Source organism: Anabas testudineus, chromosome 2, assembly GCF_900324465.2.
Source record: "Anabas testudineus chromosome 2, fAnaTes1.2, whole genome shotgun sequence".
NCBI classification, from domain to species: Eukaryota; Metazoa; Chordata; class Actinopteri; order Anabantiformes; family Anabantidae; genus Anabas; species Anabas testudineus.
The window spans coordinates 28619543-28634282 of NC_046611.1; the positions used below are offsets into that span (position 1 = coordinate 28619543).

Here is a 14740-nt window from a genome sequence, read left to right on the forward strand (position 1 = left end):
TTGGCCTCCTTATTTCTGTAAATAAGGTGGCCAGAACATTAGAAACACCTTTGAATGTCATGCGCTGCAGTAGGACTCCCCCATTCAATATGATCTCAGTAACAAACATACTGTATAGTAGAACTATCAACTTCCTGACAAAGACAGAAAAATTATAATTTAACAGAAAACATTATTTAATTATTTTAAATTCAAATTTAGCAGCTAAATATTTTCTCAACAATTGAGAAAACTGAAGGAAACCATGGGGAAGTTTTAAAACACAACTCAATAATATCTTCCTTAAGAGCCTGTGTAAGTGAGTGTCCATCTGCATTTTTTGTGCACAGGATAGAAAAACAAAAAATGCCTAAGTACAATGTTATGCTGTTGTTGTGTGGTGTCTGGAAACAGAGTGCAGTGAAAACCGACGTAGCCAGTACATGATGTGTGCATGTGACTTCACTGAAAAGATGAAAACAACAATGTTGTGTTATTGCAGTTTCAAACATGACAAAGCTCATCTGAAGTATGTTATCACGTCAACAACTTGCATTCATGCAGTGAAATATCTGCATACAGCATAAAACCAGTTAAGTCTTGTCTTAGTATTTGTTTACTAATTGTTTGTTTTAGTTGGCGAATGACAAAGCTGCATCACAGCCAATATCTTGTAAGGAGTAAGAGATGGCCCAGCTGACCCAACCGGATTTTGTAACATCTAGAAAAAATGTACAGAAACAAAAGTAAATAACCACAGCTGTGTATCATCACCTGCACTATATTGACAGTTTAAACTTCTTAAATGCAATAAAAACTAAAATCTGTGAATTGTAAATGGTCTGCACTTATATAGCGCTTTTGTACCTAGCTGGTACTCAAAGCGCTTTACACTGCGTCTCATTCACCCATTCACACACACAAGCACACACACATTCACACACACATGGCAGAGCTGCTATGCAGCTGACCTGACTCACCGGGGGCAACTAGGGGTTCAGTATCTTGCCCAAGGACCCTTTGGCATGTGACGTGGCAGCCGGGAATCAAACCAACAATCCTGTGATTGGCAGTCAACTGCTCTACCTATTGAGCCACAGCCACCCCTTGTCAATTTGTCTAAACTTTTACTGTCTAACAAAACAACAAAGATTTTTTTTACTGCTTTCACCATCCAATTTAATTAGTAAGTGCAGTTTAATGCCTGCAATCCACTAAAAAAGGAGGGACGGCAAAACGGTTGAGGATTAACTGGTAAGAGGTAAAAGTATCATGGGTATAAAAAGTGAGTTCAGGAAGATTTGTTGTCACCAGAAGGCTGTAGGAATTTAAGACTTTTACTAGTAAATAATATTGTGAGAAGTGAAAATTCAGTGTGGAAAAGGTGGGTTACTGGTCTTTTACACACTGATAGGTTTACTGCTAAGATTAATTATGTTGAATCAATGTAAGTAAACCTCAGCGGCAACAGCTCAGAAGTAACAGTATTCAACTGTTCTGAATTTTAAAATGAGTAAATACGGAGAAAGTTAGAGGCCACAGAAACTCTCGGTAAACCTGTCCGGTAAACTTGCCAAAGCAGGCACACGGCCCCTCACTCTGACTGGTCAGCTTAGGTCATCCTTTCCCTGCACACACTGAAACCCTATTTTTTCAGAGTGTAAAAGATGTTTACACTGTGAAGAAAAATCTAGAAAAGATTCATTTTTGGGTGAGAAAAACATTCATTCGGTCTGGACAGAGGGCTGCGACTGAGCGATAAAGGCGCATTAGTGTGGGTTTACTGAACACAGAAAAACATGCAAATTGCAGAAACTTTCTGCACTGAAATGTTTAAGAGATACGTCATAAAGTCTTGAAATTTTGTTTTTCCTCTACCACACACCAAGGCCACTAGATGCTCCACTTCAAACAGCCAAAAGGAAAAAAAAAAAAGGCAATTTCAACTACGACAAACAATCTGGAAATAGCAGTGTGTTTGTGACTGGGAGCTTGCTGCTGGGACGATAAGGAGAGGAATTTCAGAGCACCCCCTTCTACTTAAATGTAACATTACTCGGGGTTTCCTGCCAGCCAGTTTCCTGTGTGTATGTGTGCATGGAAGGAGAGACTGGACATAAAGGTGTGGCTTTGGCGCTCTCTTTCAGATTTCAGTAAGCACTGAAACCTTTTTAGGAAGAAAATGGATTTTTGATGCCTGTTTTTGACAGAACAGACAAGGAAAGTTGGTTATTTCTAAAGGGGCGGGATAAAGTGGAGGTGTGTAAATATGCTGCATAAGAGAACAAACTTTTTTCAATCAGTAGAGATTGGCAAGAGCCTTCAACCAAAGCAAATAGGTCAAATACGGTGTTTTAGCATTCCCAACTACACTGATGCAGTGACTGCTAATGGTTTAATAGCATTTGTGAATATTTAGATCAATATCTGGTTTCATTCTTCCATAACTACAGCAAAGCTCATTAATTTGATTCGCTGATCTAAAAGAAAGACTGTGGTTTTGTCAATTTACTACAAACTGCATCTTGTGTATATTTTACACGACTGCTGGCCATTTTCCAGAGCGTGGTGCACTGTTCCATGTTTTAACGTGAGCCATTACACAGCCTGTGGTGGAGACAGCTGGATTTATTTGAAATAGAACTGCATCTGTTTTTGTCAGACGTGTACGAGACAGGCACCTCTTGTGTAGACAGACTGTTATCTTTGCACAGTGCTGCGAAGTGCAGATTGAGTATGCACTGACTGATATCACAATATACATTTGATGTAAATTTGCAGAAGTGAAGCTGTGAATCATTAGGTAACTACCAGATGGTCTAAAGTCTGCCAACAGGGTGGTTTTCTCTGTCTCTATACAAATTTGTTCTGATTATATATTGAATGAATGTAAACTGTAACATGATATTTTATTATTATAATATTTTTAGGGTAACAATATCATCAATCATATTAAAACAGTAATATTCAACAATATCTTTTAGGCTACAAGTCTTAAGTGCTATACAAACAGTGATCATAAAAACAACAACATCAACAAAAAAAAAAAAAAAAGAAAATGACTGGCCCATTATTGCATAATAAATTAGACCAAACTAAATTGTTGGGTTTTGACAGGAGAAGCTATTTTTTGTGTGAAGGAACCTTTACTCTAAACTCTACTTCTAAAATGAGCACACTACCATGCTTGAGATGCCCACATTACTGCACTTATGCAAACACATCACATTGTGAAATTGATGATTCTTATCTTGAAGAGAGATTTTCATTATATACTGTGAACGATAAAATATGGCACAACCTTCCACACAATGCACAAAGAGCGGGATGAGGGTATTGAGAAGAGGCAAGAAAAGGCCAACAGTTCATTTGCCACAGGGCCCCATTAGTGAGTTCATATAGACATGGTCTTTACAAGGATAACACTGATAAATCAGAATACTAATCTACAAATCCAGTGGCACTCATGTATAATATTTTATTTGTAGCAGCACTGGTGAAAAACATCCATAAAGCTTGGTGTACACTGTATACATGGCATGTAAAAACTGCAGATTCTGTTCATTTAAGTTAATAAATAATTGACATACTCTGAACCTACCTAAAACAGTAATGAGACTTAATAGCAGTACAGAAGTGACAGTTTTACCTTATAACAAGACTCCACTACGCAGATGCCAAAAAGTAGAAAGTTATAGCAAACATAAGACATCAATGTGTGGCTGTGTATTTCCAGCTTGTGTGTCAGGCACACACACACACACACACACACATACACAGACCAAAGAAGCCGCTTGTATGCTACCACTCTGCTTCCTGCATTCCTCAGAGCCGCAGCAGACTCTCTGGGTGGAGAGTTTAATCGATGGAGGTCACAGGTCACTTCCTGTGCAGTGATTAATTGAGCTTTGCCATGTGGAGCTGAGCATTAAAGAATCAGCAGTGCATAGAAGATGCAAGTTTTTTTTTCCTCTGCATTTGTAATTTTTTATGTAAAAAGATAAGCGGATATTCTTATTTTAACTCAGACTATTAAATGAGAGTTTTGTGCTCCATAACGCTTTTTTGGGAAAAAAAAAAGAAATTCATAGGAGCAAACTGTGTGTGATTTGTTTACATAATATTACTCTGATTTGACAGTGATCCCCATCCCAAATGCTGTCAGAAATCAGAATCAACTGAGTGATCATTTGGCTTTTGCTAACATTTGGTGACATGTGAAACAATGAAAAACTTGTGCTTCTACAAAGTTTACAAAGTTACAGTGTGACTGTATGTATGGAAGTATGGTCATATTCAAGGAGAAAATGTGGCTGGCGCAGCCACATGCTGACCGGGTGTGTACACACACCCACAAACCTCCAGAACACCTGAATCCTATCAGACAAAGAGCAGATGTCCAGCACAGACACAGGCTCCAGATGATGCAGCTTGCCCTGCCCCCTCATTTCATATTCAATTACCAGAATCAAAAGACGATGCAGACCTGGCCTAACTGTAGCCTGCGTGTCTGACAGAAAACTACATAATGAGACACATGTGGTCGTGTAGAGTAAGGCAAAGAGAGAGAGAAGACAGAGTGAGATGGGGAAAGAAAGAGGCAAGGAGAAGGCATTTAGGAGAACTATTCAATCTTTCCATTACATTCAGTCAGGTGTAAAAGCTTTAGTGCCCAGGTTGTGACTAACTGGATGGACGCCAAAGAGACAGAAGAAATTACTTTAACACTCCCAGTAAGTAAGAATCCCAGTAAGCCTGTTACATCGAAGTCCAGTGCACACATTTGATTTATAAACTCACTTGACGCTCCTCATGTCTTGAGTCTTTGAGGGTGTCACTTACCTAATAACTTAGGTTATTAGAACATATGCAGATTAAGATTGTAAGAAGATAGTAAGACTGTCATTTCCTATTTTTGGTCCTAATTCTTTAAAGACTTGTAAGAACTTTTGATATATCGTAAATGAATGAATATTTCTTCCTAAGAGTGTCAGTGTTAATCAGACAGAAACACCCTTCACTGGAGTAAAGGTTTAAAGAAATTCTAAATTGAACCCAGGATTTTTTTTTATGCTAGTGTATCAACTATAAAAGAGAAAATAAATCTTTGGGAAATGTCACTTCTAAATGCCCATAAAGGTTGTTTTCCTCTACCCTCTCATATGACCCACTGAAACAACTCTTCAATTAGTGCCCCTATGACAGCTGAAATCTGTTGCACTAGCTCCCCGATGGCAGATGTTGTCTTTTTTAAATTTAAAATGATCTAATATCTGTTTATTTTATTAATTGGATAGACAAACATTAAGATAAGAGTGAGGAAGATGGCGTTTGTATAGCAGGAGGCTGGAATGGAGGAATGATAAGAGACACTCTACTAACAAGAACAATGATATGCATCTGATCCTGACTGCTGCAGTAAGTGGAGCGGTGTGGGACAGACACTGTGTAAGGAAGTTGTGCATGTTCTACAGGGACAACATGCATACTAGCCTCAGACTCATGTGTCACTCTGGCAGGATATTAGACTGATTGTAGCTAGTCACTGTGGTCTGGTTCTAATGCAATAGAGATTTCCTTTCTGACCACAGCTCTTGCACACATACAGCTCAACATAGAGCATCTAAATCACACAACACCTCAACTAATAACATTTCATGCTTTTTTTGTTATTCTTTTTATGTTTCCTGTTATTGTTCATTTTTAAGAAGGTATCTCCAAAATCAAGAAAATTAACTAACGCATTCTCTGTGGTTCTGTGATGATCAGCCTGTCAGTCACAGTCCAGTGAGCTGACAGATTCCCAGCTGTGGCCAATAAAAATGAACGGAAAATAAAGTTTGATTATAGGCAATTACATCTTAATTGCATTTGGGCTAGGAAAAACTTCAGAAAGTGTTTATTCAAAAATTTTAATTGAGGAAAAAACACACACACAGATATCCCAAGTGGTATGTCATAACAATATAAGAGCATGAGAAGAAGGCTGTCAGGAAATGAGTAGAAAATGTAATTATCCTGCAATGGCCCTTTATCTATTTCTACATTGAATAACCACAGGATATTCAAGCCCTTACTTTTTAAAACATGTGTTGATTTTTGAACCCCCCATTTTGAAAGTTTAGAGTTATTCTCTTTTGAGGTTTTTATGAATTCTAGTAATGTTAATGAAGAATTTCTATTCAACACGTGAAGGTTGACCTCTGTAGTAGCTGCCAAGGAGACACAATTTCAACCTAATACCTCTTGAAATGGGAAAAGAGAAAACACTGTAACTGTTATTCATGTTCTACAACTCTGAGCTTTCTAGCCTCTTTTGGATCATTGTTTTGCTTTTAAAGCTGAACACTAACGAAGCCTATACCAAGCTGTGTGAATTGTGAATTTGTGCCAAGACAGTGTGTTTCTGTAAAGTGCACAAGTGAGCAAGCATACTAAATAAAACTAAATAAAGGAGAAGAAGAAATAGTTACCTATAATATTTTTATTTCCACTCTAGGTATCGCTATGGCTTCATCACTGAAGAAGCTCATGACAACATCATCAGGCAAAGGATTAACTAGAAATCACAAATGCAAATCCTCCTGCCACCATCAAGTCTTTATAGTGTGTTTTTATAGCTATCACTAACGACCATATACATTGAGATGCACACTAATTAACCTGCCTTTTTAAAATCAGAGTTGGTTACAATTACAGGGCCTAGCAGCGATGCATGTAGCAGATATTAAAGTAGTAATAAGAACTGTAGCATCTGGTGGTCAATGCTAAACTGACTTGAATATGATGTACAGTAGCTCATATGGTGCATCTATCTACAGCTAACCCTGCTGTCTGATTGCTTTCCTGTTGGTCTGCAAATGTCTGTTTATTAGCATGTAAACCTCAACTATGACAAGACTGCTGATGCTGCCCTTCGATAGCACAGTGCTTTGAACTCAGTGTCTCCTGGGAACACAGAGGGGTCAGCAGTCTCAGTCAAAGCACAACTGCTGTGATTATGAAACAGCGAAGGTCTGCTTTTGAAAATACCAAGAAAATGACTGCATTATATATTTTGATTTGCTCTAACATACTTTTAGGCAAATTCTCCACAATCACATTCTGTTTTTATTGTGGATGGATGGATTTTACCTTCTCTGGCTGTATGTCCCTTCCTTGACAAAACACTAGCAACAGGTTGCTGGTAGGAAAAACATTATATTTCATGGGCAATTCAACAATCACTACACCAAGGGATAGCTACAAAATTCAACCCTTTATGCTGCACTTTAATTTTGCATTCAAGACTATAATTAGGTTTGTGGGACTCCGGCCCATGCCGGCTCACAGTGGACATGGAAATAAAGGGGCTGCCGTTCACTTCCCTCCTTCCCCTCCGCTTTGCCTTCTGCTTTGAGGAGTCAAATTGGTTCCAGATGCATTCTCTCACAGCTAGCCTCCATAACCAAATCACAACATGAAAGCAATGAAGGAGAGACGTTTTGCAAAAACACAATAAAAGAAAGAAATGTATGGAATTTCTACATGAAATATACGGAGGGGGAGAAGTTGGAGAAGAACCCTATGGATTTCTTTTCCACATGGTGCCATTCATCACACCTACAACCTTTTTTTTCTGAGGCTGTTACTACTGTCACAAGCCTTTGGGAGACAATGTGCACCCCAAATGAGGATCTGAGAGCTGTGTTTCTTTCATGTTCCAGGCAGATGTGCCAGTGATATTTAGCCAAAGCAAATCCACATCCTGCACCCATGTGGACTAAACATCAAAGACCTACCCATGAGCATGCTAGACCAATTTATAACCCTGCTCATGGAGTCCGGTTAGCCCAGGCATTAAGGGAGGCTACATCTACAGTGACCAAAATAATAGAAAAGGTTGACAACTGCTGGAAGGCTGATGAGAAAACACTGTGCCAAATGGCCTAAAAATGTAGCAACAAAGTACAAAGTGGCTGCTCCCTGTTGACTCAGACAATTAACAAGTGAAAAGCAAATTCAAGGCCAGTTGCTCTACAGCACCAACACACACCAAGGTGTTTGTATAACTGCTTGAACAAGTCCCACTGAATTAATTAGCACCCTGAAAGACAAACACACTCGATTTCGCTTTCACACAGGCTTGTCTTTTATATGATCTTATATTGTCTTTTAACCAGACTCAGTTATAAAAAGCAGACATTTTGATATGATTGTTTCCTTTCTTTTCTAATACAAGAAAGCTGGTGTAATGGGTTTAGGAGAATAAGACCCACACATGGCACGTCCACAATCCACCTACCAGTACCTGGTTACAATTAAATAACTTTCTGCGCGCAGCTTGCCAGTGTTTACTAAGGTGTATGGTAGACAATTAACTATATGGAGAGAATGAAACGTACACTATACTATACTTTCCAGAGCATAGGATGGATGCCGAATTCAAGATTAGACCATACTAATTGCTATAAGAACATCTTATAGACGCAATGTGCATTTTTCAATAAAAGAGAGGCGTAAATGTGTTAAATTGTTAATGACGTTTGCCTTCGCGGTAACGGTCCCTTTTTTTTCCAAATCCGCTATTTCAGCCGTTTCCTTCCTATGCCCGGCTATTTCTCAGGAGAGTGGTTCTACAGACTCTTTCAAGCTATTATAACCTGCTTACACATTAAAAGTTTATGAAGCAAAAAGCAAACTTTATACTGAGTTCGCCAAAGTTGTCCTTAAAACTTGTTCTTGTCAGAAAACGCCACACAAATGCTAACCTCATATGTTGCGTTCTCCGAGACGGATGGAGCGTCATGCTAACCTTCGTGTCATTACTGTGTTGCGTCAATTTATCGCTGCTTTTCGACAAACGTACACACCAAAAATCACCACTCAAACCTTTTTTGAATGTCAAGGATATAGTCTTCAATTCGGCGTGCAAAAATACGCTGAATATGACAAAGTCCAACTTTTACTGTTGTTCTTTCCTGTTATTCCCACAGTCGTAACCCATCTAGACACTCAGTGATAGGTGGTAGCTAGCGCTCCAAACTAGGTAAAACGTATAGATTTTATTGAAAAAGTGCAGACTGTCGGGTCATTCCTTTATCCGAATTTACCAGAGGAGTTTTATTATTCAGAGTATGACTTACATCTCGTTTACGAAGTGTGCAAGTTCATAAATGAGCAGGGAAGTGTCACATTGGAAAACTTCTGAATGGAGTTTGGCGTAAGAGTCTCAAAACACAAGAGCGAAATCTATCGGCCGAACAGGACGCCAACTGTCACTGGATCAACAAGTCGGTCAGGACCTTCAGCGCAAAGAAGTGCTCTGGCTTAATGCTTGACTTATACAATGTTTTGACTAATTGTCACTGGGCTGGTCAATGCACGGAGTCAGACACAGACGTCAATATGACTTGAGTTGAGGAGATGAAATCAGATACTCACCCTGAGCTCGGAGTGGCTGGCAGTAAAAGTTGACGGCGAAGAGGAAACTGATTATCTGGAAACACACACGCATCTTATTGAAATCCTAAAGTGCATCGTGGACGAGAAGACATTGGAAACTCTAGTGCTGCGACGTGCTCCATGGGTCTCCTGTTAACTCCCTCTCTCTCTCTCCATCCCCCGGTTTACCCCCCGGTTGTACGGGCCGTGTTTGACATGCGCAGAACGGTCTTCAAAGTATCAAAAGTCATTCATTGTACAGTTCAAAGTTCAAAGTTATTGTCATTTGTGCAAAGTAAGTAGGCTAATTTACAGAAATATAGTTATGATGTAGGCTACTCCTCCTTCTACTTGAGTATTTCCACTATATAGTGTACAGATCCAGTTTCATTGCATATATAGGCTATAACAGTTGGGCTATGATAACTAGTTACTTCTCAGACTCTAATTCATAATAAAATCTCTAATTAACAAATATGTTACACATATAAGTAGAGGTTGGGATAATACCTTCTGGTCCCTTCTTTATTTTGTTGATGTAATGTACGCTAATGGACCAATAATTAGAATCCAATATTAGGCTGTAGGATGTGCATTGTTCGGAAAATTAGTAGGACACATTCTGCATAACAACTAATCCTTTTGCACTTTTACTAAAGTAACATTTTGACTCCAGGACTTTTCCCTGTATTTTGCGGTGTGATATTATTACTTTTCAATGAAATAAAAGCTATGAGTAGCTACCTCTTCCACAACTCTAAAGTAAAATCATGTATGATCTTTTTCCACTTATGAAACTGGAAACTGACATGATGTTGTCTATCACACTGGTACACAACATCAAAACAGATATAATAATATAATGAGTCTAAAATCTGCAATCAGCTCATACATCTGTCTGTGTAGGATGTCATCTCCCTCCGGTTGCTAAAACGCCATGAATGTCCAGCACAAAGGACATGACACTCAGCATGTAATAAAGCCATATAGTAGTGTCACTGCTTAAAACTAAAGTAACTAACTGTGAGGCAAATGTGTTCAGAAGTAAGTTTAATACAGTACATAATACATTTCTGTAAATGTTTTTAATGAACACGTCTATGAAGTTGCACAACAATCATACTCAATGTGTACAAGACATCAATCGAAGCATATTTGTTTTTCTTTGTCAGCTTTGCAGCAGCTGAAGCATGATTAATGTTTTCATGGTTCTGCTTTGGCAACTCAAAGCACTTGGTTTGGCTAAAGGAAGAGCTCAGACAAAAAGCAAAGATCTTACCAAAGCCACAATTTTTCTCTAACCAAGTGTCTTTGTAGTCTGGGTATAACCACACAAAGATTGGACCCTGCAAGTTATATAAGAATGTGGTAATCTGTGAACTGGAATAACTTTACCAGAGAACATAATCTATGCTGCAACTACCTTTCCTCCAAAATGTATTAGGCAAGGTATTGCTATAATGATAGCAATAGCAAAGCAATTAGTAGGACTTGTAAGGAACTTACAAGGAGTTAAAGGAGTTCAAGTAGTTTTTATTAAATGAAAACAGTCCATCATAGATGGGATTCTATCTTGATTTAACTTGCACCATTGTGTGACTCTGACTATTAAAGCTGCACTATCTAAGGCTGATATTCACTTTTAAACATTTTGAGTAAGGCTCAGCCTTCTAACCAATCACTGAGTTTCAGTTATTTCTGTTTTATTAGTACATTTTGCAGAATTCTCATTTATTGTAATTTCATAACAATGACTTCTGAAGCACTGTGTAGGGCATGGCAGAGCGTAGCAGAGCAGAGAAGGAAGAAGGTGGGTGAGGAGGAGCGGTGTGGAAATTCCTAAGTGCTAGCTTAGGTTGGATTTTGTAGCTTTAAGATATGTGCCTACAACACTGTAAATATACCAAATAAACCAGACAACATAAGATTCATTCTCAAATACCAATATCAATAAGACAGATATTGATTTTCCAATATACACATCCAGTGACAGGAAGTGTTTTTTCCAGGGGGCCTCCCAGTCTGTCCCCTCATTGTCCCTCTTAATACCCGTGTCAACAGGGCCAGGCGGCTTTTTGTGCGGCACAGCCGCCAAACAGCAGGGAAATCTCTGTCCAGGGAGACACCCTCTTTTGTAATGGGTCAAAGGTGGTGAGGGAGGAGGATGTCATGGGCTGGAGTCAGCACTTTGGCCCCATGTGGCTACATCATGCTGCTGACAGGCATGAACAGTAAGGGGGCCACAGAGAGAGGGACCGCTGGCAATAGAGAGGGGGGGAATGAATCATGTATTCATACACATGTACAGAGGTCCACTGGGATAGACAAGGCTTTGCCACACACACTCTCACGCACACAGTAAGTGAGAAAATGTGACATGACATTATAATGAGTGTTACTTGTTTTATACCCATACAGTGGGTAATGGACCAGCATATTGTATTACATTATTAGATGTTGTGATCCCATTACTTTTAATACTAACATTATAATGCATCACACATTCTTTAAAGAACACGGATTAAGTCATTTCACCACAGACGGTAATTTAATTGTACAGGAATTTCAGGTGTGGACTTTCCCTGTTCCAAAATTGTATATTTATGTACTTGCATTTTTTTCCTTCTGGCTCATGTAACTACAATTTGAATAAAATCAGTCAGGAAAAGATGTGGAATAGTCTTCTACAGTATTCCAGTGGTCACTTTTTTCACTTCTAGTAGCACTGTAAATGATTTTTTGGTTTGTGTAAGAACACAGCAAGTGTGTAAATTTGCAAAGAAACAAAGCAATGTGCTTATAAAGGCAGTGAAGGAGACTGTGAGTTTTGAAAAGAGTGCAGCTTTGAGAAGGGAAATGCATGTTTGTTATGTATAAAAAATACTTATAATACTAAACTTTATATTATTATAAATCATATCATAATCATCTGACCAAGAGATTCCAAAAACGAAAGTATATGTATTTTCATATGAGGTGATAACAATAATAAACAGCTATGATTCTTATTTTAGAGGGCCTGCGCCACCCATCTTCCCCTGCCACAATCAAAGTTAGACAATAGATACTAAGCTGTTGTCAAGTGAAGGGAGTAAAATGGTTCTAAACTTACAATTTAAAGTCTCTTATTGAGGTCTACACCGGATATCCAGTGTATCTGTATGCCAATACACTATGGTGGTTATAATTGTGTGGCTATATCCGAAGAAAACTGACTAGAAATATGTATAAAATCTGCTCTGGGTCATGGCTACTCACCTACTGTCATAGGTGGTGCTGGTGAACTGTATGTAGACCGGATGTCTGCAGAACTACAGAACATCTAGAATGCTAGATTTGAACATAGGGAAGCAATAAAAAGTGTTTCCTGTGTAGTAAAGTTTAACATAGAGAGTTAATGTTAGTGTGCACAGTTATTCCCTTTCACATGATTCATTGCATCTGGCCTCTCCCTGTGATAGCAGACTATTCAGTCCAATTGGGACCATTGGGATCATTCATGAACTCTGCTGACGGAGATCTTTATCCAACTTTGCAATCCTAGCTGCATGAGATAATCCACAAGTATTTGCGATTACATTATAAAATCCTTTGGGTTCTAAATGTTACAAAGATCTAGTGGCTCTTGTTTCCATCTTCAGGTCATGCATAAAGAGCCCTGATATCGACTGTGACAGCTGCGTGTTGATTTAGAGGTGACTTCACTATGTGTGCAACCCCGACAATATGTGCAACCCTTTCCCAAGTCCACAGCCCTCTGCTGGTATCTAGCCAGAGGAATGATTTTCAAATGGAAAGCTACCAATACGCGATTGGTTTAAGGTTGGGTGGGGGAGGACATGGCTCATCTAAGATGGCTGCACCCTTCTCATTGTTCTACCACAACATTTTTGGAGGTTTGGCATGAGTTTTGAAAAAAAGGAATTTTCCTGTTGATGCTATACCACCACACCATTTTAACCAGAACATATTTGCTTCGTAGATTTAAATTCTGCTCCTTTGCAGTGGTGTGCAATCCTTTGATGGGTCCATTATACTGTATATGAATTTGAATGATATTTCTATTTGTCAATATCTCAATGATTTCTCAGTCAAAATTACTAAAAAAATTCAAAGAAACAATGTAAGCACACACATATGCCTGCATCAGCAGCTGACAGACCATCAGAACCAGCAAATTTATTCTTGTAAATAAAATGCGAGTTGAAGACAGAGTCTCTTGTTTGCAGTACAGACCCTGAGGCCAGAGGCTCCATCCTTACCCGACTGGCCAACTGGGCCCCAGCTTCAGTATAAAGCTTCATTGTCATGGCAGATGTAGTTAGACAGCATGATGTATTCAATGTTGTTGTTTTCTATTAGGTCTGTCGTTGTCGCCGCTAACCAGATGTTGTTTAATTTCAGTTTTTACAGGACTGTAAGGGCATGTGTTTGTGTGTGTGCGTTTGTGTGTGTCTGTGTGTGTGATGGGGGGGGGTTTAGAACACTTTTATTTAAATGTAGACAGGTGTAGTGGCAAATAACAATAAGAACTCTTACTGTGGTTCAAACAGAACACAACATGCGACAAGCAGCATTTGTATCTTTATCGTGTGCAAAACAAAAATAGTAAATGCCTTCTATATTTTAGAATTTGGTTACAAACAGCTCATGTTGAGATCATCTAAGGCCTGTGGTTTGAAATTTGTGACATGTAAAATTGATTAATAACTTCTGCCATCATAATACAACCACTAAGGAGCACAATCCAGTGTCATCTTGTGTCAGTCCTAAGTCTGGATAAATGCAGAAGATTGTGTCAGGTGGAGATTTCAATGGACATATTGGTGAAGAGAACAGAGGTGATGAGATTGTAGTGGGCAGGTTTGGTCTTCAGGACAGAAATGAAGAAGGACAGATGGTGGTAGACCTTGACAAAAAGGATGGAAATGGCTGTAGTTAATACTTACTTCCAAAATAGGCAGAAACTTGGGGTAACATATAAGGGAGGAGGAAGAAGTACATCCTGTAAAATGACTCTGGTGGTGAAGAGGACTAAGGCAGAGCAGAGGAAGAAGTGGTGGAAGAATGATGTGTAGTTTTCATGGAGGAGGTGAGAAAGGCTCTGGGTGGTCAGGAGGTGTTTTCAGATGACTGGATAATTAAAGCTAATGTGATCAGGGAGACACGTAGGAGGGTACTTGGTGAGTCCTCAGAGAACAAGGAGTGATGGAGACTTGGTGGTGGAATGAGGAAGTCCAGGTGTGTCTACAGTGAAAGAGGTTAGAAGAAGTGGAACACTGAGAGGACTGAAGAGAGCAGACAGGAGTACAGGGAGGTGCAGTGTAAGGTGAAGATA

The 14740-nt window shown here is 39.1% G+C and overlaps 1 protein-coding gene across 1 annotated transcript in view; it reads right to left on the bottom strand.

Moving 5' to 3' along the window:
- Positions 1 to 9570, bottom strand: part of reck (reversion-inducing-cysteine-rich protein with kazal motifs) — a 49400-nt gene extending 39830 nt beyond the window's left edge. The window contains exon 1 of the mRNA XM_026363033.1: positions 9403 to 9570. Within this exon, the coding sequence (XP_026218818.1) occupies positions 9403 to 9475 (73 nt within the window). The 5' untranslated portion in view covers positions 9476 to 9570. The remainder of the gene's footprint in view (positions 1 to 9402) is intronic.
- Between the last annotated feature and the right edge of the window lie 5170 nt (positions 9571 to 14740).